Genomic DNA, 23,962 nt, shown 5'->3' on the forward strand with positions numbered 1-23,962 from the left:
GTTAAATTATGATCCCACTGAGTGTGGGAGGATCTTTAGGCTTTAAGTAGTCTGTTTTCTTCCACTTGTTGTTGTTGTGCGTGTTTTTGTGTATGATATTACAATTTTATCATTGCATTCTTGAAGATATCTCTGCAATGAGATGGAATATTGAAATAAGAGTTGAAAATAATTAAACAGCAGGTTAAATCTGCTGTTTAATTATTTCTCCTTGTGCTGTGCTTGTTCCATTAAATTTCATTATGAGAATCCATGTATATCTGAGGGAAATGTGACTTGAACAAATTTAGGGTCTCGGTTAATGGTTTTGTTAGTGAATAGTGAAGTAATGAAGTATTATCTAAACCAGTGGTTCTCAAACTTTTTTGTCTGGCGACACACTAAAATCAATAAATAAATTTCACGGCACCCTTAGTATTATTTGCTTTTTATAGAGAGTAAAGTGCCGATTAATTGATTCTGAAAGACTCACATATATAACCCATAAATAAATTGATATTACAGATACTAAAGATATGAAGGAAAGCGTGTTTAAAAGAAAACAAATTTTATTTAAACTAAATTGGTTTATTTTCAAACAACCCAAAAACATACAAAACAAAAGCTATTATAAAGGTTCAGATAATAAAATATGAATTTAATGTGAAATATGTGCCTTGTGTTGTTTGCATATTTCTTTGATATTAGGCCTTGTTTTTGAGAGATACATTCTCATCTCATTTTCAAGGACCTTTAGTCTTTCTTTCTTCTTTGTTTTAATATTTACTAGTGCAAAAAACCCAGTTCACACAAATAAGATGTAGAAAATTGCAATAAGATGATAAGTGTTTTGAATCCTATATTGGGGTACTCCTTCATAGTTGTTATCCAAAATGAATTCAGACACATTTTTGAATGCTTCAATCTCAATGTACGATCGTTACTTATATCAATTAATTCTTCGGCTTCTATAAGACTTAACTCACTCATTGCTGATGTTGACTCTACAAATGGATTTCGAATCCAATTGTATAAATTGACTGAAACGTCTGGAAAATAATCAATTTTTTCTTCTAACAATGTTAAATGACTGTAAATAAGCTTTTGCAGATAGTGTTCTTACATTTTCTGGAGGCAACTTTAAGGAACATTTCTACATTGTTGGTGCTTAATTTTATCTTCCACATTTTTATTTTATCTTTAAAAGCTTTAATTTTATCTGTAGATGTCAAAATATTCTAATTTCTTCCTTGCATGTTGGAGTTCAGTTTGTTCAGATGATTGAATATGTCTGTTAAATAGGCTAGTTTGGAACACCAAAAATCATCTTGTAATAATTTATAGAATTCTGGTTTGTCTTCATTTTGGAAAAACATTAATATTTCTTCTTTAAGTTCAAAAAAACGATCCAATACGCGACCTTTTGAAAGCCTTACTTCGGTATGAAGAAGAAGATTCTTTTAATGAGATTGCGTCTCTTCACATAGTCCTGCAAATATTCTAGATTTTAATGGTCTGGCCTTGATATAATTAACCATCTGAATGATTTCTTCTAATACACTTTTTCATTCCAAGCCTATTGTCTTTGCCACCAATGATTCACGATGAATGAAGCAATGAGTCATTATAATGATTTTATATAAAGAAAATATCTCATTTTCTTTTCTAACAAAGGAAACAAACCCTTTTGTAATTCCAACCATAGAAGGTGCACCATCTGTACATATACCCACACAAGTTTTCCAAGATAGACCATTTGTATTAAAATATGTGTTCATTATATCAAAAACATCTTTTCCCGTCGTAGTTTTTTTGAATTCCTTGCAACATAGAAATTCTTCGATAATATTATAATTTTCAACGAATCGAGTAAAAACAAGTAAGTGTGCTTTACCACCGATATCAGTTGACTCATCTAACTGCAAACTGAAAAATTTTGATTCGATTATTTTGGTTATAACTGACTTTTCAATATTGACTGACAGATCATTAATATGTCTACTCATAGTATCATTTGATAATGGAATCTTCTTTATTCTTGTTGAGAGGCTTATACGCTGGTTAGACATAATAACTAATATTTAAGGAATTGACAGCGTATACTGGAAATATAGATTAAATAAACTTTAATATACACTTTCCGATATTTCGGCGAACGTTACGTTGCCATCTTCTTGGGAACTTACTAAAAAGACACGTGCACACAAGTACTAATACAACAAATGAGACTAGGACGCTAGCGTTTTCCTAAAGTCCTGATGATGCCCCCTGGCGGGCTATATTGGTAGTTCTTGGCCTTTGGGCTGAAGTTCTTTTGATAAAAGTTTCCCAAATTTGGGGCAGTTTCATGCATCCAAATTTGTTGAGGTTTGGCATGTTCCTAAGGGCCGAGGCTGATTCCATGAATAGTCTTTCATACTTGAACTTGCTGCGGTGTATTACTGTGGCTTTCTTCCATCTTATTCTGTGGCGAGTATCCAGAGCGTGGTCTGCAAGCCCAGAGTGGCTGTACTGGTGAAATCGGATGTAATCCTTGTGTTCTGAGATTCTGATATTTGCTGTCCTGCCTGTTTGGCCAAAGTAGGACAGTTTACAGCTGCAGGGGACCTGGTATACACCAGGTAGGTCTAGGGGAAGTGGTTGGTCTTTGGTGGAGCGGATAAGGGATGCCAGTTTTCTATGTGGTCTGTAACAAGTGGTCAAGTCATGTTTTTTTTTAAGATTTTATTGATTTTTTCTGAGGTGCCTCTGATGTAGGGAATAGTGATGGATTTAGAGTAATCTTTTTTGTGAAGGGAAGGGAGTGGTGGGTTGTGGATAACTGGGTTAAGTATTTTTTGGATTTTTTGGAGGGGGTAGCCGTTGGCTGAGAAAGTGTCACGGATGTGATTCAGTTCAGTGGTTAGGGCTTGATTATTAGAACAGATTATTTTTTATCAAAAGAACTTCAGCCCAAAGGCCAAGAACTACCAATATAGCCCGCCAGGGGGCATCATCAGGACTTTAGGAAAACGCTAGCGTCCTAGCCTCAGTCTCATTTGTTGTATTAGTACTTGTGTGCACGTGTCTTTTTAGTAAGTTCCCAAGAAGATGGCAACGTAACGTTCGCCGAAATATCGGAAAGTGTATATTAAAGTTTATTTAATCTATATTTCCAGTATACGCTGTCAATTCCTTAAATATTAGTTATTATGGAATCTTCTTTATTTCTTCTTCTGCCTCAGTACCAAAAATTGTTCTCACAATTGCTGAACAGGCTGGACGAATCAAGGTTTCGCCGATAGTATGAGGCTTTATTTCTTTCGCAATTATTTCAGCGACTAAATAACTCGCTTCTTGAACTCGGTCGGAAATTGTAAACTTTCTTACAAAACTTTTACTTTGTTTTTCTTGTAATCTTATTAACTCTTTGAAATATTCAGGATTTTTATTCGACAAGTTGTCATGTTTTGTGGAGAAATGTCACAATAATTTGCTAGGAACCATAGCCTCATTTGATAGAACCAAACCACACAAAATACACTTAGCTCTGGGAATTAATTTATCACCACACCACGTAAATCCCATTTTTAGATAGCTCTCTTGATATAAATGAGTTTTGACATTCTTTTTCATTGTTCCCTTTTTACATGAACTTATTCTTTCTGTTTCTGTTGTTTCATTAGTGCTTTTTTGTTGCTGAATGTTAAAAATAGTCAAATCTTCATTAATGCAAGTATCAGTTTTTGATAATTTATTAGTGCAAATTGGTTCGTTAGCTTTGCTACAAGTAGACATTTCTTGATCGCCAGAATCTTCACTTCTTTTTTAAGGAAAAAATTATTCATGATTTTGAAGGGCATATGTAACTTTAATATTTTATTTTAAAATTTATTTCAAGTAAATAATTTTTTCTCCGGATGGAAAAAGGTAAAACATATGTTTACGATGTCTCTCGTTATAGTTGGAATATATAACAATAAGAAAAACCTCTACTCACTGAATTTAACGACTTTAATATCGTACTTCATTTATTCTCACCGATGACAAAAGACTCATGATTTTTGTTTAGGGGAAATGATCATGTATAATACTTGTCACACTGAACAGAGAAATACTGAAACAGACAGCAGGACAACTAACCATTCATTAGTTCATTTTCCCCAGTATTTATGTGCCGTCACATATCTAGTTACTACAACACGCGGTGATCTAATGAAATCCCAGGATATAATATAAGAGTGATACAAAAAATGATAATTTTTATATATGCTTCATCCATTAAAATCAAAATATATAATTTTTTTGTTTTTGATTTAGTTATTTGTGGCAATTGAATATTTTGCTTTTTTCAAATAAACTATTCAAAATTTCGCAGCACCCAGTTTGAGAACCACTGGTTTATACTATAAACAGTTGGGAATAGAAGTGTATCTCATTTATGAATTTTTGGTGCTTCATATATTCTGGGTGAATTTACATGAAAAAGATTGAGTTTAACAGTTTCTTGATGCCAGGAAGTGACTTTCTTCAATTTTATATTACATCGATCTAGTGGAAAGGTTTGTATTAAATTCATCTTGGTTGTCTAATAGTTGAGTCAGTCTGCTGATGAAGTCTAAACTCATCTCCATATAAACTTTTCCTACACTGACAGTGATGAAATGAATTATTTGAAATAGTATTACATTTTTGAGTACAGGTCTAAACATCACAATATTTCATTTCCCTGAGTGGGAGTATGCAAAAATCTAATCCTCCTCCCTCCGACAATATTTTCTCACTTTACAGAGACATTTTATCATTTTAGATTTTTTTTTTTTTTTTTAATTGGTTACTCTTAATTCTTATGTTATTTTATCTTTTCTCTATTTTGATAGGAAGCAGAGTTTTAGAATTATGTCAGGAATGTGTTTTCCACAATAGTATAAAGCTGTGTTCTTGTGCTGTGGAACTACTGACTCAGCTTGCAATTCATGTTTTTCAAGGTAAGGTTATTTTGCTTTCATATTACAGTTTTTTTTTTTTTTATAATGTGAATCTTGCCCTTGAAAAGGTGTAAACCTGCCATATGTTTGTACCATGGCCAAGGGTTAAACATTCAGGAAACATCCTGCTCTAGAAACCATTGGCGCACTCAGGGAGGGGTGCCAAGGGGCCCCCTCCAAAAGAAAAAGGAAAAAACACCAGAAAAATTTCTAAAAATCTTTCCCTAATTAAAATTCATTTTTTTTTAAAAATTTATGTTGTGTTGTGTCTTCTATTTCTATGCTACTTATGAATTAGTGGTCACATAAGGTGGGAATACCCTATAGCACTCTGGAATCCTGGTCGCTGTGAACGAAGTAGTGCTCGGGCAGTACTTTGTTTGTCCGAGCTGAGCCAGAGGAGATCACGGGTATCATGTATTGGCGATCACTGCAGATGCTCAGTCAGATTTTCCCCTCCCCCCAAGATTAAATCTTGAGTGCTCGGCTCCCTCCAAGATTAAATCCTGAGTGCGCCACTGCTAGAAACTAAATATGGACCTTGCAGACAAAGGGCTTAAACAAGTCAATTTTTTTTTTAATAAAATGATTGTATTTTTCATATATCCCACCCTTCTTCATGCTTCAATCTGAAGCATGAAGAAGGTGGTGGGATATATGAAAAAGAAGCATCTATGAATAGCAGCTTCTTCATACATCTTGCCATTGGTTTTTTTTTTAATACATATAACTTGTTTAAAGAATGTCAGTAGGACTGAAAAGTACTTTGGACTCCTTGGAGTCCAAAGACTCATTGAGGGAAAGCATCTACTCTACAACTCTCCATCTCCATCACTCAATCCACCAACTACGGTGAGCCGCATCATCTACTTCTATGAATAGAAAAGAAGCTTCTGTTCATAAAAGCTTCTTTTTCATATATGCCACCATCTTAGTATCCTATAATGCAAAGCACATCCCCTATGGAAAGGTATAATGATGATTATAATGAGAAGGGCCATTACCCTGACTGGTTTCCACATTTATTGAGGTCTCATCAGTGAGATCCAGACCCAGAATAAATACTAAGGTTGAAGTAATGAAGAAGAGATATATTTCCCATATACAAGCAGTGAAAAGGTCATCATCAAATTCCTGACGTGTACTCTCAAGGGATGTGCAGGATATGATAGTACTACACGAAAAACTTACATCATTACTAACTTCCTATCTACAATTTTCCTCCAAATCAATCTGTTACCTGTCAAGACTCCAACATTATTAGATCTTATATTTCTGACTTCTAAGTACCTTTTTACCATATCAATCACCTTTATCTTGGTCTTCCTCTGGATCTTTTTCCTACCAACCTGCAAAGAACACTTGTGTTTGTTAATCTTTGTTATATAATGAAACCTGTGGAGCATTCATGACTAAACATACACACTTAACCACAGTAATAAGATTTTTTTAATAAGTAAATATTTCATCCTAAGTATCATAGGACATCTTTAGTACAGTTAATTCAAACAATACTAGGAGTCGCATACAGTTAGGGTGCATGCTTACAATGGAATCCTTCTATGCATGCAATAGTGTGTTATAGAATTAAATTAAAATATATCTGGGAAAAAATAAAGGTTACATTAAAATCAGATAACATATATAAAATTATTTTACACAATTTAGGATGACAATTTCCCAGACTTTAGGGATAGTAAGAACATCGTTATGGTTCAAATTGGGTCTGTGACGTAGGGCTTCAGCACTTTCTGAAACCTGTGGAGTAGTTACTGTGGTTACGTGTGTATGTTTAGTCATGAAATGCTCCACAGGTTTCATTATACAACAAAGTCTTATTCATTCACAGGGAACTGACAGCACAGAAGACAAACTTACTAGGCAAACTACAATTGAAACAGGGAAAGCTACTTGCCAGAATCTCTTTTTTAAAAAAGTGCAGATGTGATAAACTCATTCCTGCCTTTGCTAAACTCATTCCCACATTTGCTTAATCAGTTAAGAGTTTCTATAAACATGAACTGGCAACAATTTTAAAAATCACAGAATTAGAAGCTAAATTATCAAGTACATTAAATCAAGAATTGCTATAATTGATTACTAATGTCTCAAAAATGGCATTTGAAAAAAAAAAGTTACATTAATCTACATAAAAAATACCTTATTTTGTTAAATCGATCCAAAAAAAAATACCAACAGATTACCGACCGAAAAATGGGTTGTCAACTTATCTAGTCGACCACTAACAGAAAAGATGAATTAAATGTTCTAGCAAGAGGTCGCAAATTTGCCATTTCACTTAAACGCATTCCATATTTAGATTTCTTTCAATGCACAACATTGAAAGAAACATCTACCATCTGTCCAATATTGAAGTCAATAGACTACATTTCGAAATTGTAAAAATAATCTATGATGCCAAACCTTCGGACTTGAATATCCCACCATCAGAAATGAAAACTCTTACCTCCTTAAAACATAATAGAAACATAATTATTACTAGAACTTACAAGGGAAATACCACTGTTGTCCTAGATACCAATTCATATGACCAAAAGATTAATTTATTACTCCAAGATTGAAATACATATGCCCAATTTGATTATGATCCTACAAAAAGACAGCTCAAGAAACTAAACAAGTTACTAGACGAAACCTCTTCTCTAGATCAAGAAACAATAAAAAAACTCGGGACATACCATGCTAGGCCTCCTAAAATATATGGTTTACCTAAACTTCACAAGAATAACGTTCCACTCAGACCCATTATGGATTCTATCAGCAGCCCGACTTACAAATTATCAAGATTTTTATCTAACCTTCTTCGTCCTCTCATAGGCCACTCAACCTCATCAATTAAAAATTCCACAGAGTTTCATGCAAAAATTAAAGATAGTCAACTTTTGGGAACTGACATGCTAATTAGCTTCGACACTGTTTCCCTCTTCACTGATGCTCTCCATAAGGAAACCATAGACTTACTAACTCAAAAATTTCCATCCGATATTGTTGAATTATTCAAATTTGTTATTACATCTGGATATTTCACTTGGAAAGAAAAAATTTACAAGCAAGAGGAAGAAACAGCAATGGGGTCTCCCTTATCACCAAACTTAGTCAACTTTTTTCTAGAGCACCTTGAAGGAAAAACTTTTCACTTTTAATTCTAAACCAAAAATCTGGCTACGATATGTCAATGACTTCTTTGCTGTCTGGGATCATTCTGAACAAGACCTACACTTGTTTCTAGATAAAATCAACTTTCTTCATCCTCACATCAAATTCATGCTTGAAAAAATCTCCACAGGGTATTTCCTTCCTGGATGTACACATCCAAAGAAAAGAAGATGGTTCTATCTCCACTTCTGTCTGTCGCAAGCCGACATTTTCAGGTTGCTATATTCATAATTCTTCTGCTCATCATCCATCTCAAATATTTGGAATCATTAGTAACCAGAGCATACAGATTTTGCTCCTCCGAAGAAACTTTAAACCAAGAATTGGAAACGATCAAAAATACAGCCATACAAAATGGATACAACCCAAAAACAACTCAAAAATTTAACAGTCGCTTTCCCACAAATCAATCTATACAAGAACAAGCCCATAGGATTCCAATACCTCAGAAGTATCAAACTCAATTGGATCGCGGGCCATTTGCTATAAAAGTGTATCTCAAGTGGGCTGCAAAAAATTTTAGACTAAAAAAAAAACCTTCACTAATTAGAATCGAAGAGAAGTGAAAGAATGAATATAAATAAATTGGAAAATTAATAACAAAAATTTTATTTATTCTAAATTATTAAAAAAAATAATATTTTATTATATTTATATTACGGGAATAAAAGGCATTAGCTGAATTTTGTTTTTATTAATATTTACAACAGATGGCATTTAAACCAAATTAAACCGAAATTAATTTTATTGTTGCTTTGCATTTGAGTTAGTGGGTGCACTCACACATATCTAACTACAAACAATAGATTTATAGTTAGATACTGTGTTTGCCAGTGCAACATATGGTTCTGCTTGAGTCGAAACAGCATGGTTAATGTGGGAGGGGACATGATTCATTAGTTAGTGCTGTGTTTATCCCAGTTGTCTCTAATTGCATTAAAGAAATATATTACACATGTTGAAAAATATATTACACAGACACCAAATAAAATCACTGTACTTTATTCAGTAGTACAATAAAACTACTTGTTTTCCTTGCATCTGCAGTATAGTGGCAGTTGGGGAGGACATGTTGTTTACCGTGGGAAGCGAGTTATTGCCCTGACGTGAAAGTGGTTAAACTTTATTTTCATGTGCGATGTATATGCAAAACTTTAAAAAATTTTTTTTTTCATAAAGTAAAATCAGGGATGGGAGTGATACGCGAGGGCGAGTTATATTCGAGTAAATACGGTATTTCTATTTTATTATAAAAAGCAACTATCCTTTTTTTTTCATCTTTCCTTGAGGCTTAGTGGGCCATAAGAAATTGCTTTGGGGGCCACATGCGGCCTGCAGGCCACCAGTTTTACACCCCTACCATACCTTATATCAAAGGCATTTCTGAACATCTTTCAAAAATTATGAGGAAATATAAATTGGCTGCTACCTACAAACCAATCAACTAGATCCACAATTGGTTACCTTCTCCTAAAGACAAACTCTCACCTCTGATGCTACCTGGTGTGTACAAGGTCCCATGTTCCTATAAATTGTCCTACTATGGACAGACAGGTAGATCCATTAGCAAATGCATTTCGGAACATCAAGACTATATCCATCTTATCTAACCACTGAAATCTGGCCTCGCACAACATGGAATTGAAAACCCAAACCAAAGTATCCATTGGAAAAAATACCAAATTTCTACATAGATCTTTATATAAACATGAACGTTTATATAAAGAAAGTGCTGAAGCCCTATGTCACCGACCTAATTTGAACCATAATGAGTTTTCTTACTATCCCTAAAGTCTGGAAAATTATCATCCTAAATTATGTAAAATAATTTTCTTTATGTTATCTCATTTTAATGTAACCTTTTTTTTTCCAGATATATTTTAATTTAATTCTATAACATACTACTGCATGCATAGAGGGATTCCATTGTAAGCATGTACCCTAACTGTATGTGATTCCTAGTATTGTTTGAAGATATCCTATGATACTTAGGACGAAATATTTACTTATTAAAAAATCTTATTACTGTGGTTACGTGTGTATGTTTAGTCTTGTTAATCTTTCCTCTCCCATTCTGTTTAAGTGATCATACCACCTGAGATTAGCTCTGCGAACACATTCCTGGATGCTAACAATGTCAAGTTCTTTCCTAATATCCTTGCTTTTAATATGATACTGCCATGATGTTCATGCCTCTAATCTTACTCAGGACTCTCATATCTGCGGTCAAGTGTTTTATTTCTAACTCAGCTCTTAGATCCATAATTTAGAATTGGTTTAAACACTGTCTTGTGTCTTGAATGCTGGTCACCGTGTAACCTTAAAAGAAAGAGTTGTATACAACTAGTTTAATGTTTTGACTAATTTCTCTCTTATTCCATATAAATTTATTCACTTGACTTCCTACCGTACCAGCTTTGTTGATTCTGTTGTCTATTTCCATATTTAATTACCATCTTCACTAAAATTTGTGCCTAAGTAGCTGAAATGTTTTACTTGATCTATAGGTTCTCCAATTCAGTTCATATTCAGTTGATATTTTCAATGCTTCTGCCTGTTTTCATTGTCTTTGTCTTGTTATTCTGGCCTTCATACCAAATCTTACAATAGTTATTCAATTTAGCCATGGAATCTTGCAGATTTATTTAGAAGTATAACTGTCTGCATAAAGCAAAGAGCTGACATTAACATCTCCAATTTTGATATCAGATTTAATACCACTTTCCTTCATAATGTGATCTATATAGATAATGAATAACAGAGGGGATAATGTACATCCTTATTTGACACCAGATTTAACATTAAATCATCTTCCTGTACTTTGTTCAGTTCATTTCTTTGAAGCAAGAGTATTTTTTTTCATAACAAATTTAAAGGTGCATCACCTTATTATTAAAATACTCTAGATGGGAAAATGGGTATCATATCCTCTATCCTTCTTCTATTCGCAAGGCTAGGCTCTGCAAATAGCTCTTCCTCAATCTGTCTTCATATTTCAAATTCCAGAGGTCTGCCACTGCCTTAATGAATCTTCTTTGGCCCCTGTCTAAAACATTCTTATCCTATGAAAAACAGGTGGCCAGATTTGTGCATATTATACTTAACAATTAATTATATTCTTGTTTTAATCTTTTACACTCCAGGCATAAGCAAACAAGTTTATGCACAAACTATTTGCACAGTTAGTCTTTTTATATAGAGGATGTTGACTGATCAAGTTTATATAAAGTCAACAGCCTATATATATACAAGTGGACTAGTTCGAAAGATACTTCATTCACAAACTATGTATGCTTATGCTTGGGTATATTAGTAAAACTAAGGATCTTAATTCTTGTCAGGTATAATATAATTTCAGTCGCAGATGGGAATTTTGCCTTAAGCTGATTTACATCATGAAAGGATTTATGTAATTTCATCATCATTTTCTTTATTATAATTACTCAGAGGTGCACATATAGTCTTACACTATCCTTGTAAAATAGTAATAGCCTTAAAATCTTTACTCAGGAAAAATGCAGTTAGTTCCATAATACAAGGATATCCTGTAATTTAAAAGCACCTCATCTGAATTAGTTCAGTAAAAAATAATATCACATCTGGATGAGTGTCTTAAGTGTGTAGAAAAATAGTGAAAGATTACAAAAATAAACATTCTTAAATTTTGATGCCCTTACTCCCTAACCATCCTATCACACTTTTGTAAACTATTAAATGAGGAGTAAAATATAAAATATTAATTTCACTTTATACAGAATAAAAATATTATAAAAGTGAAATGAAATGTAATTAAATAAATAATACAGAAATACAGGAAGTTTCTTTCTGTATTTCTGTGTTTGAGATAAAATTATAAAATGTCTTGTTTTGCATTCATTTTTCATGTATGTGCATTATTACATTATTATTTCAATTTTCTCACAAAGAATTTTCCCTTCAAAGAAATTTTCTGCTGAAGAATTTTCCTGCGATGAATTTTGTGGAGAAATGTACTTTCGGCAGAGAATTTTCCCATGAACCACTAATACGTAATTACCTATCCAACACACTGGTCTGTTATCTAACCCTATCTATTTCAGTTTAGTTACAGGTTGTTGTTGTGTGGCAGTCCATCAGAGGCCTTTGAAAAATCCAAGTATACCACTGTATATGCATCTCCTTTTCAAGTGAATTTGTCACTTTATAGTAGTACTACATGGTGACAAATTCACTTGACAAGCGAAATGTCTTCTTGACTGAAAAAAAAATGTGTAAGTGCATGCTCCTAAAGTGATATCCCAAAGGAAGTATATGTACATTGTTAAAACATGTCCTCACTACAAACCCATGCTGAAACAGGGAATACTGCTAGTATCAACATCCTCTCCAACTTCTTATCTATAACCCTCAGATGCACAGATTAGCCTGTAATTTGTAGCTTCAGTCTTATCATCCACTTTGTGAAGGGGGTTGCAATTTTAATCTCTTTCCACTCCTTTGGGACTTGTCCTGTTGCACAACTCTTCTGAAAAATAGGTATGCCAAGGACCATTGACTTCTTGGAACATTCCTTCAAGATACATGGTGGTATGTTTTCAAGTCCTACTGCCTTATTAATAAGTTTACTTAATTCCTAATATAGCTCCTTCTTGCTCACCATTATCTCTCTTCCACCATATCCTCTGCACTCAAGCTCTTTACAGTGTCGTATTCATAAGGATGATAGAACATGCTTGTTCTATAGCTCTACAAATATCCTTTCCTCACAGAATTTCTCATATGGCTGGTTCCAATTCAACTACTCACTTCACAGTCACTCTCATCAACCGGAGAAAGAATATATATTCACATCCTCTGATAATATGATCAGATTCAAGATTCTTGTGTACCCTCTATTATATATTGCCTATGATAGTTGCCCCTCAGGAATCCATTACCAGATTCATTACTTTATTACCAGATGCTGTCTCTTCATTCCAGTTTATATTACTAATTAAAATCACCCACAATGATCACCCTTTTCATGTTCACTAAGCTAATGTTTCTTTATTTTCCTTACACACACACACACATATTTTCCAGTCTTCTGCAACATCCAAGTAAATATCTCATTCTGTCAAAACTCCCCTCATGCATATTGTTTCAAACTGCTGCTATTTCCCCTTCCATTTCAATCTTTTGCTGGCATTAATCTCCTTCATATTCTCACATAAAATATTAAAAATCTTCCATTTCTCTTCCTGTCAGGATATCATCCTCCAACCATGTTTCACTTCCTCCAGCTGTTTTAGCAAATAAACTCAATTAATGCCACAGTTTCATCTATATTATTTCTGATACTGCTGGCATTCTTGAATATGCATAGTAATTTATGTCTTGGTCTATAACCAATCCTGCCCATATCACACCTCATTTGTGACTTTTCCACATCTGCTTCTACACATCCACCTTTATAACCCCTTTTCTATATATTTTCCCAGACTTAACTACTTCCCATTCATCTTAGACCATCACATTCTGTACTGACTATCTCCATATATACATTCTTTACTGCTTCCAAAATTTGTTTTCCTAACACTGTCTCTCTCTCTCCACCTCTACCTCCCCCCCCTTTTTTTTTTCATCCTGCATTTCTCACATTCTAATTTGATCACACTATTCTCCATTCACCAAGACTTCTGCCTTGCCTGTTCCATTCTCTTTCACATCACTTTTTGACTTCCTGTGATCCCTTGTGCATATCAATCATTACATATCTTTCTTGTGATAGTCTTTCCAGTTAATTCACACCCAATCCATTTAAATGCATTTAATCTCTTTTCTCCATTTCCATTCATCTCCCAAATGTGTTACACCCATCAGCAAACTACACCTCTTTCTCTTTACACAGCTATGCTATCATACCATTCATGATATTTTTCTCACTATCTCAAATCTTTGTAATACCTAGGTAACACAATAATTACCCTTCCTAGCATGCTGTTGTCTTTAACTCTTCTTAATCTCTGATATCTATCCTCATATTCTCCCTGTCCCCCATTCACAAAACCATCACTAACTCTCTTTCACTCATTTATTATTATTATACGTCAATTCCATAGAGTCTTTAGACTCATCAAGAGAAGCCCTAAACATCTGCCAAACACTATCTGACACTTGTGTAGTATCTATTATACTTTGCATTGAACTCAGTCATGGCACCCACAACAGACTCTGGCAACCTATTCAACTCATTCATCACTCCCAAGCAAAAAATCTAGTCCTCACACCCCAGCTAACTACACTTTTGCTTAGTTTCCAAGAGTGGCCCTAGTTCTTCCACCACTAGACTTATTTTGAAGATTTTCCCTTGTATTAATCTTGTAAAAACGCTTCAGTAATTTGTATGTCTCAATCATATCATCCCTTTCCTGCCTGTCAACCAATTTCTGTAACCCACAAATCCTCAACCTATGCATAAAGTTCAATTCCATAGACCTACTACCATCTTGGTCTTTTGTCTCTGGATTCTCTTCACCTCATCCTCATTCCCAAGAAACCCGTGTGATCAGATCCGTGTACAGTAGTCAAGATGGGATTTTACCGAGGTTCGATAAAGAGGTATAATAACCTGCTTGTCTTTGCTCATCAGGGTATTCTTCAGTAACCAAGTAATCCAATGAACTGCTTTAGCCACTTTTGCAATGTACCCTCTAAACTTTAACTCCTTCTCCACTAATCCCAAAATCCATAGCTTATCAGTTTCTTAGAGTGCAGTTCCATTAATTTGGTACACAGCTGGTAACCTTTTTACTCAAAAATGCATAACCTTACATTTTGCACCATTAAACTTCCATCCATTCTCCTTTGCCTGGACTGTCAGGTCTATCTAAGTCAGCCTGCAAAATTTTAGCATAATCTTTGTTAACTTTTGCTATACCCATTCTTGCATCATCAGCAAGCAACTGAATAATTCCTCTGATATCCTTTCTTATATCATTAATATACAAATTAAATAGTAGTGGTACGAGAACAGAGCCCTGTGCATGCCAACAGTCTCAGGCCTTCTATGGAACTCTACTCCTGAATAAACTCCTGAATTCCATGATGCAGAATCCTCTCATAAGTCTTTGCAGAATCTAGTAGTATCACTGTGTAAAATTATATAAAAAAATGTAAAATTACTTCTCATATTACTTACTTCCATTTACTTTTCATATCAAACACTAATCATAGGAATGTGTACCCTTTCATCTGTTACACCTTTAATAATGGAATTTCCATACAATGTGACTCTTGAGTCATTTCCATGCATTCTTGTTCTCTTTTGTTGCCACAAAAGCTCTTGATTTTGCTCCTTCACCTTCTTCCATACTCAAAATTATATTCTCAGCCCACATGTTCTTTCGCTTCCATTCTCAGATGCCATTCTCTATTATGTCCTCACTGCCATCTGCCCTTTTTCTACTACTTTCACTCTTCATTTTCAACCCTCATTTAACATCTCACAGTCCATTGAAATATTACATTTTGCAGATCCATGTTCTCACTTCTCTTGTTCATTTTCTCTACAGATACATTCATCACATTCCTCCCCACATAGCTACTATATTGACAACAAACCATCTTCAAAACATTTATACCACTCACATTTGATTTTTTTGCTACACATCACGGTTCTTTTTCTCGCTGCCATTTTGTATTTGTTTACTGTAAGTTGCAGTTCATGACCAGACTCACCAACCTTGACAAATCTGTCACAGGTAAATAAAATTTCACCAATGCTATAAAAACTGAAACTTATCTTGGCTTGATCACTTCTACCAGTAGTCTTTCTTATAAAGATGCTTCACATCCTAAATGGAATTTCAACCCAAGTTTCTCCATTCAAAGGGAATCACTGTTATGGATTGAGCTACAGAACCAGCTAATGGCATATGTTTTGTTAAGTAATGTTTTTCAGTTATAATTTTATGAAGTTAAAATCAAAGTGTCAAAATTCTAAAAATTTTGGGTCACTCTTGTAATTTCTTCGAGAGACTAAGTCAAATTCAATGCAAAGTTTTTTATTTCTTTCTGATTATTTTTGATACAAAAGAATTTTCTTACTGAGTGTTCTAGGTAAGATTTATGCAAGCATACTCAAGAAGAAAAGTTATGGAAGAGAAATTTTGGGACAACCTGAATTTAGACCAAGTAGGAGTTTGGCAAGAACAGATTATGACTTTAAGGTTTGTATTTCTGGAAAATACATGTGATAATATGCAGAAGAAAAGGCATTCAAAACTACAGTTATATTACAGAGCAATGCATAATGTGTACTTGTAATATGTAAGTTGCAGTCAGCAGCTAGAATTGAAGAATGTGTAGAATCTTCCTTGTAATATAAGGATGCATTCTATCACCACTGTTCTTCATCATCATTATGAAGGAAAGTAGTATTGAACCGCTACAAAATTAGTGGTATTAAATTCACCTCTTCACTTTATGCAGATTATACTGTACTTCTAAAGAAATTCACTTCAAGTCTTGAGGACTCTAACAAAATTGAATACGTGCTGTAAGAAATCTAGTATAAAAGTGATTGTGAAAATCAGCAATGAAAAGACAAAACTATGAAAATAAGGAAATATGGAAAATCTTACCTGCTTTCTCATTAGAGAACTTATAAAAACATGTAAACACATTTGGTAAGCAAATATGAAAACTGGTATGTTGTGGAGAATTCTGAAATTTCTATGGAATTAGAGAGAAATTAGCCAAAGCACCGAATATATCAGTATAGTATACAAGACTTAATTGGGTTGGAAATAGTTGTTTGTAAACCAAAGACTATAGATATGAGATTTCTGAGAAAAATCAAGAAAGTAAGCATATGGCATCATTTGATAGAATCATACTGAAAATGAAGATATTTTGAAAGAAACTTAACATCATTAGCAAAATTCATTCACGATATCCATTTTATACTCATATCAATACTCAGAGCTAATTTAAGGTGGTATAATGATCTAAATAGAATGAAGAAAACTTAACAAAATACATTGTTTGATGCCAGGAAAAAGACCCAAGTGAAGATCTAGATCAGTGTCAGTTGAGAAAATTAGTAATCTTAGAACACTGAAGTGTGAGTTTTGATGGTATTGGAGATATTACAAATGATGTATGAATTTGGATGAAACTTGATTGGAAACCAGTAATAATGTAAACTTATTATGCACTACTATTATGGTGTCTTACATGTCCCTTGAAGGTACTTCTCAAATAATGATATAATGTTATGCTTATTTAAGTTACTGTTTTCCGAAAAAAATAATGATATTAAGGTCATAATTGAATATTGCATTAGGTGCACAAAGCTTGTATTGATTATCTGCACTTTTTTTTTGTAATTTTTAAACTTTTCAGAGGATATTATAATAGAAGGAATAGACCTTATGCAAGAAGCATCCAGTGCTGTTGAAACTTTGCTACTAATTGCATGTACAAACCAGAGTGATAAAGCTACACACAAGGATGCTCTTAGGGTACGTAATGACATTTGTAAGTATAATGTGTTATTTGCCACTTATTATCCTTTAGGACCTTGCTGGCCTGATTGGCAAGCAGATAGCATTGCTGCTTCCCAGTCTGTGGGCATAATGTTTGTGAATGTCTTTAGGTGGTAGATGAATTTCATTGGCCAATTTGACACTTAAATAAGTGTGTTTGGGCACTAGAGTTTATCCAATCCTTGGTCCACAAAAGTTCTATAGGTTTGCAACCTCTCTTGGCAGAGATTCATGCACACTCGCAGTAATCTACTATTTATTCAACCTTCAAAACAATAGCCCCTCAATTAACCGATCCTTGCATGTTAACCAACTTCTTGTACAACGCCATGTTAAGTATACTTCAATTATCCAACACTTCAGTTACCAGAATGACAAATTGCTACAACAGATGTGCCAAAGCAAGATTTGGCCGAAGTATACTGAATTAAACTTTATAAGCAAGTCTTTTGATGAAAAAATAGTCTAATTAAAAATTTTTAATGAGTTTTTATTTTTTTGTTCAACACATTTGTTTATGAAATTTAATTCGCAGTGTTTAAAATTTAATTACTTATTCGATTGAATATTCAACACTTCGGCCAAATTGCAGAATGAAGAAAGGTTAAACAATGTGTAATGATACTTCACCAGATCATGTAACCACACGAAAATAAATGAATATATATATATATATATATTCATATGAAAATTGACTGGAGAGCTTATGAGAATACAACCTTCATCATTGAAGTTTTTAGCTTGCACTGCCAAGGCTTCCATATATTTGCCTTTTATTAGTTCTTTTGATTGGGGTTTCACTTGCCTGATGGCTGTTTTGAACTGTCAGTTCTCATCAGAGATCAGGCAGAAACTTTAAAATGACAAGAATCCTCATTCAATACCAAAACAATTCTGTTTCAGAGATATCAAATTTTTATTGTTTTGGTATTGAATGTGGAACTGTACTTAAGAGTAATTATCAAAGAAGATCCTAAATACATTCATTTCATGTTGTAAAATAAACAGATCAATTCTGGTTGGCTGAGTGGTGGGTACTGTATCCACTCTCCAGCTAAAAGGCTGCAGGTTCGAATCTCACCATGGGCATGGATGTTTGTGAAAATACTGGTGGTGGTGGGCAGTAGATGGTGTTGGTGTAGTTGTGGTTCATTGTTAGCAGATTGAGTGGTCTAGACAGAGAGTTGTAGAGTAGGTACCCTCCCTCAATGAGTCTTTGGACTTCCTGGAGGTGCACTACTTAAGAAACTTGAAAAGTTTTGTAAGTAGTGCAAGCTAAGACAACTCTGGTGCCGAGGATTGTGAAGAGCTAATTCTTATAAGCTATCTTATTCTCATAAGAGAGCTTACGAGAATAAGCGCTCTCTTCTCTATTGGCTATGAAATAAGCATGTATCTTTAATATCTCCTATTTCTGTTTATTTTACATTGCTAAAATGAATATTTTTAGTCTCTTCGATAAAAAACGAAAATAAAATTTTGCTTTCCCTAAATATAATAACTGTCAAATTTTTAAGTATAGAGCTGAGATCATTTGAAATAAATGATATATATGGGTACATTCACATTTTATAGCTAAATGTAGAAAGAAACCTAAAAGTTTTGAAAATTTACCAGAATTTGTAAGAACATAAATTTCTGAAACTTTCTAGTAAATTTTTGAAAGTTAGAAAATTTTACTACATTTCTTACTTTTGCTTAGTCCACATTTTGCTATAAACTATAGATGAATCTGTAATATTGTATATTACACTATCTAAGACATGCTTATCAGCTCTATAGTTTAATATTTTATTGCGCAACCACCTAAAGATCACTTATGATAAACTTAACTTTCTGACATAGCTAAGTTACAGTTGAATGAGCTTTTGTCTTCACTTCCACTTGTAATTTTTTTTAACTTGGTCATTTTGAAGCCTGGTATTTCAGACTGAAATTTATTCAATGCATTAAAAAAAAAAAAAAAAGGTGAATATACAGATTGTGGGTAGAGTTCATGTTGTTTAAATAGTGCAGCCAAGCAACTCCAAATTCAGTCTTATTCTTATAAACTTGCTGGTAAATTTTCGAAACTTCACTTTTTATATTTGGCTATAAAATATAGATGAATCCATATATCGTACATTTTGATATAATAAAACTATCATTTAATTTCATGGAGGACATTGCATTTAAAAATACAGCATAAAAATTGGGAAAAAAATTGCACTTTTTCAAATAATAAAAACATTAACAGAACTAAATTGTGAAACATACAGAATAATTATGGATTTAATAATCAAAATGAATTTGTGATAAAGTAGGATCTAGGAAAAGGAATTTTTCAGCTTTTTTAGGAGTAGTATATGTATGGTTTCTAAATATTTCTGATTTCTGAAAAAAAAAAAAAAAAAAAAAAAAAAAACTCAAGGAATAAGGTGCCAAAAGATAGTTTCTGAGAAATTTTACTGTGGAATAAGTTTACTCATTAACCTTGGAAACCCATCTACTTGAATGATAGTGCAAGATAAGGGGAGGCTTTTGCTGATCCCTTGTGTTTGTGATGACTCATGTAACAGGAATTTTTCTGCTTTGGCTGGCTTAAGAAATAAAGCACTTGATCATCTTTGATCAAGTGCTTTATTTCTAACCCAACTGAATTGGGTTACCGGCTGAATACTGAAGCAAAACCGATATTTGGTGCAGCCCAATTGCCTACCCAGTGTGGTCAGATAAATGGTAGATTACCATATAATCCTTTATATTTTCATTCCAGATGCTTTTTTGCCAATTCCTATAATCTCTTTTCAAGCTATTTTACTGTCATTACTTATTTTTCAGTAAGGTGAAATAAAAGGTTCTATAAAAAAATAATCAAGTTAGATTAAAACTCATTAACATATTTATTTTTATTATTTTTTTTTCTTTTTCAGAACAATAAACATTTGTTTCATTGTAACAAAAGAAAATAAATCCATTTCTGGCAATGTGAAGCATTGATGTGTACTTCTAATTATATTCCTCTAGACTATTTTCTACCACTGTTCTGTCACTGCATGTTTTGTTTGTCTTTCATCATCATCATCAATTTCTTGATATATACCTCCAAGGCATGTTCAGATCATTATGACAGCACTACATGACCAAATTTATATTATTATTAATTTCCTATCAACAATTTTCCTCCAAATCAATCTATTACTTGTGCGCACTCCAGTATTGTCATATCTAAGATTTCGTGCTTCTAACACACTTCTGGCCGTATCAATCCACCTAGACATTTGTCTCCTTTGGGTCTCTTTCCTGCCATCTTGTCATTAAACACCTATTTTGCTAACCTTTCTTCACCCATTCTATTTAAGTGGCCATACCACCTTAGATTAGCTCTGATGACACATTCTTGGATGCTAATAATGTCAAGTTCCTTTCTAAATATCTTAATTTTTAATATGATTCTGCTATTGATGCCATCAGTTTACTCCTCTAATTTTTCTCAGAACCATATCTGTGGTCTCTAGTCTTTGATAAAGTGCTTTATTTCTAACCCAACTCTCAGATCCATAACTTAAAACTGTTTTAAACAATGTCTTCTATACTGTTAGTTTGGTGTTTTGGCTAATTTCTCTGTTATTCCATATAAATTTATTAGTCAAAAAAAAAAAATCTTCTCTGAAAACTGTGCTTAAATAGTTGAAATATTTAACTTGTTCTATATGATGTACATTCAGAATGCAGATGAAATGCTCAATGTTTCTACCTATTATCATAGTTTTGGTCTTTTTATTGCTGATTTTCATGCCAAATTTGTTATAGCTGTTATTCAATTTAGTTAGTGAATCCTGGAGACTTGCACTAGATTTGTTAAGAAGTACATCATCTGCATACAGCAAAGAGCTAAGTTTGACATCTCCAATTCTAATATCAGGCTTGATGCCACTTTCTTTCATAATGTGATTCATATAGATGATAAATAAGAGTGGAGATGATGTGCATCCTTGTCTTACTGCTGATTTTACATCAAACCATCTTCTTGCATTTCCTTCAATTCTAACTGCTGAATGACAACTTAAATATAGACAATTGCTCTATATAATGATGCATTCATCCCATATAATTGTAGTGTCTTGGAAAACTTTTTTCTGAGCACCTTGTTATATGCTTTTTCCAGATCTACAAAACTTAAATACAGATTCTTGTCATATTCCCATGATTTCTCAACTACTTGTCTTAAAGTAAAAATTTGATCTTGGCAACCTCTGTTTGGCCTGAACCTAGCTTGTTCATCTCCAAGTTTCACTTCCACAATCTTTCTCAACCTCTTTTCAAGCATGCTTGCATAAATCTTACCTGGAGCACTTAGTAGAGAAATTCCTCTGTAATTCTCACATTCAGTTTTATTTCCCTCTTTTATAGATGGGTACTATGAGAGCTCTACTCCAATCAATGGGAATTCTACCTTCTAACCAGGCCATCTGAATTATGCAATGTAGCCACTGCAAAACTTTTATACCTCCATACTTAAGCATTTCTGGTTGAATATCATCTACTCCAGCTGCCTTTCCACAAAATTATGAGAATGCACTTGAAATTCCTGCGACCACCTGACTAGTTTACTAGGCCGCCACAAATGCACTTTATTAATTAATTACATGCTTGCTTAATTAGTGCAAGTGTGACTGTGGTGAAGGATGGTTTCAAAGGTGTAAGAAGCATCATGGAATTTTTTCTCCATAAAGTGTGGGATGAAAAACAGTCTGCAAACAATGAAGGATCTATGTGTAAATGAGTATGTGGACAAATTTGAATTTGGTAAACTTTTAGCTGATGAATGCACCAGTCCTCCTGAGCAAGTGTATAAAATCCTGATAAAACTATATAATCAAGTGTAAAGAATTCTATAATCCTGATAAAAACTGTATAATCAAGTGTAAGAAACTGTATAATCCTGATAAAACTGTAATATATTGGCACTGCACATTACAAAGGACATTAATAGTAGAGGACAAAGAAAGTCACACAGGATTCAGACAATCTATGGATGCTATCTTAGGGTGCTAAAAACAGCAAACATGTACAGATGTAAGTTGTTGGTGTTAGGAAAAGCTAGATATCCTAGGGCCTTGAAAAAAAAAAGCATTAAAATTTAGCCTAATGTGAAAATAAAAATTGCTGGATTACCACCGAGATTATGTTAAAATGGTTTGGAAAACCTGAGGTATGCTTCACATTTTGTAGGCTTACCAGAAGTTTGCAAATTTCTCCTCATTCACGACAACTGTTCAGCTTACCCAGAGCTGAACTTCTATGTAGGAAAAATGTTTATAATGTTTACCACCAAATGGTATCCCTTATTTAAGAACAAGGAATATTTTGCTCTGTGAAGGCTAAGTGTCACTTCCTTTTCATGAAATATTTGTTGCATGTAAATGCTGAAAAGCCTGTAGAGATGTTTATTAAAGAATTGAACATTGAAAGAAATGCTTTGGTTCATGCTAGTGACTGGGAGAAGGTACAAGTGAAGAAGTTGACACTTGTACATTTGATAATTTTCCTGATGAAAATGTTGCAATGACTTTGTAAGATTTGATGTATCAAAGGAAATGACAAGTTGTTTCTTGAGTTGCTTGAATATGCAAAATGTTATATGAACCACTTCTAAAGGTATAGCAAGTAGACTTAATGAAGAAAATCTAGCTGTGGATGAACACTGAGGAAGAGACAGTGTTGTTCATCACTATACTGGCTATGAAATTATTGATATTGTTCTGTATCCTGATAAAAATAGTGACACAATAGCACTGTGTCATTTATACTAATGTATTTATTTACATTTAATTTATATTTAATATTTAAGCTTCTAGGTCCATAGTGCTTTTAGAGACATGGGAAAAGTAGAATTAGTGGGTCAGAGTTGTAATGAATTAGTAATACATGACCTCAATTGGTCTGGGGGGGGGCGAGATAGTAATAATAAAAATAATAAGTGGCAAAGCTCTGGAAACCAAGGATGCTGGTAAATGGATGATGTACCTGTATTTTATCAAGATCTTTCTATATCTTTCAATATGGGTATCTTTCAATAAATATCAAGTAGAATAGATACAGAAACTTGAGTGTAGCAGAATGATTGTTTTGTTGATAAGTGAAAAATTATATATTCTTTATCCTTTGATCCTTGAATCAATGCAGCCTGGAAGAAATGCTTTTGTTCAAATATCATCTAATGAACAGTGTAACCAAGAAAAATGCAGTCAGCTGTCATATCAAATGTTGGAACAAAACAGGTAACCCTCGTATAATGCGGATGTTAGGTTCCATAGAAATGCCGTGTTATATAAATCGTGTTATACG

At 33.5% G+C, this 23,962-nt stretch overlaps 1 protein-coding gene across 1 annotated transcript in view; it reads left to right on the forward strand.

The window, feature by feature from the left end:
* The window catches only part of defl (Integrator complex subunit 7), a 301,189-nt gene that overhangs the window by 94,019 nt on the left and 183,208 nt on the right, over window positions 1-23,962 (forward strand). The window contains exons 9-10 of the mRNA XM_090407701.1: window positions 4,839-4,946; window positions 17,490-17,608. Coding sequence (XP_090263827.1) covers window positions 4,839-4,946; window positions 17,490-17,608 — 227 coding nt within the window. The remainder of the gene's footprint in view (window positions 1-4,838; window positions 4,947-17,489; window positions 17,609-23,962) is intronic.

This window comes from Typopeltis vanoorti, chromosome 17 (assembly GCF_054136105.1).
Source record: "Typopeltis vanoorti isolate ZY-2024b chromosome 17, IOZ_Tvanoo_1.0, whole genome shotgun sequence".
Taxonomy (NCBI): Eukaryota; Metazoa; Arthropoda; class Arachnida; order Uropygi; family Thelyphonidae; genus Typopeltis; species Typopeltis vanoorti.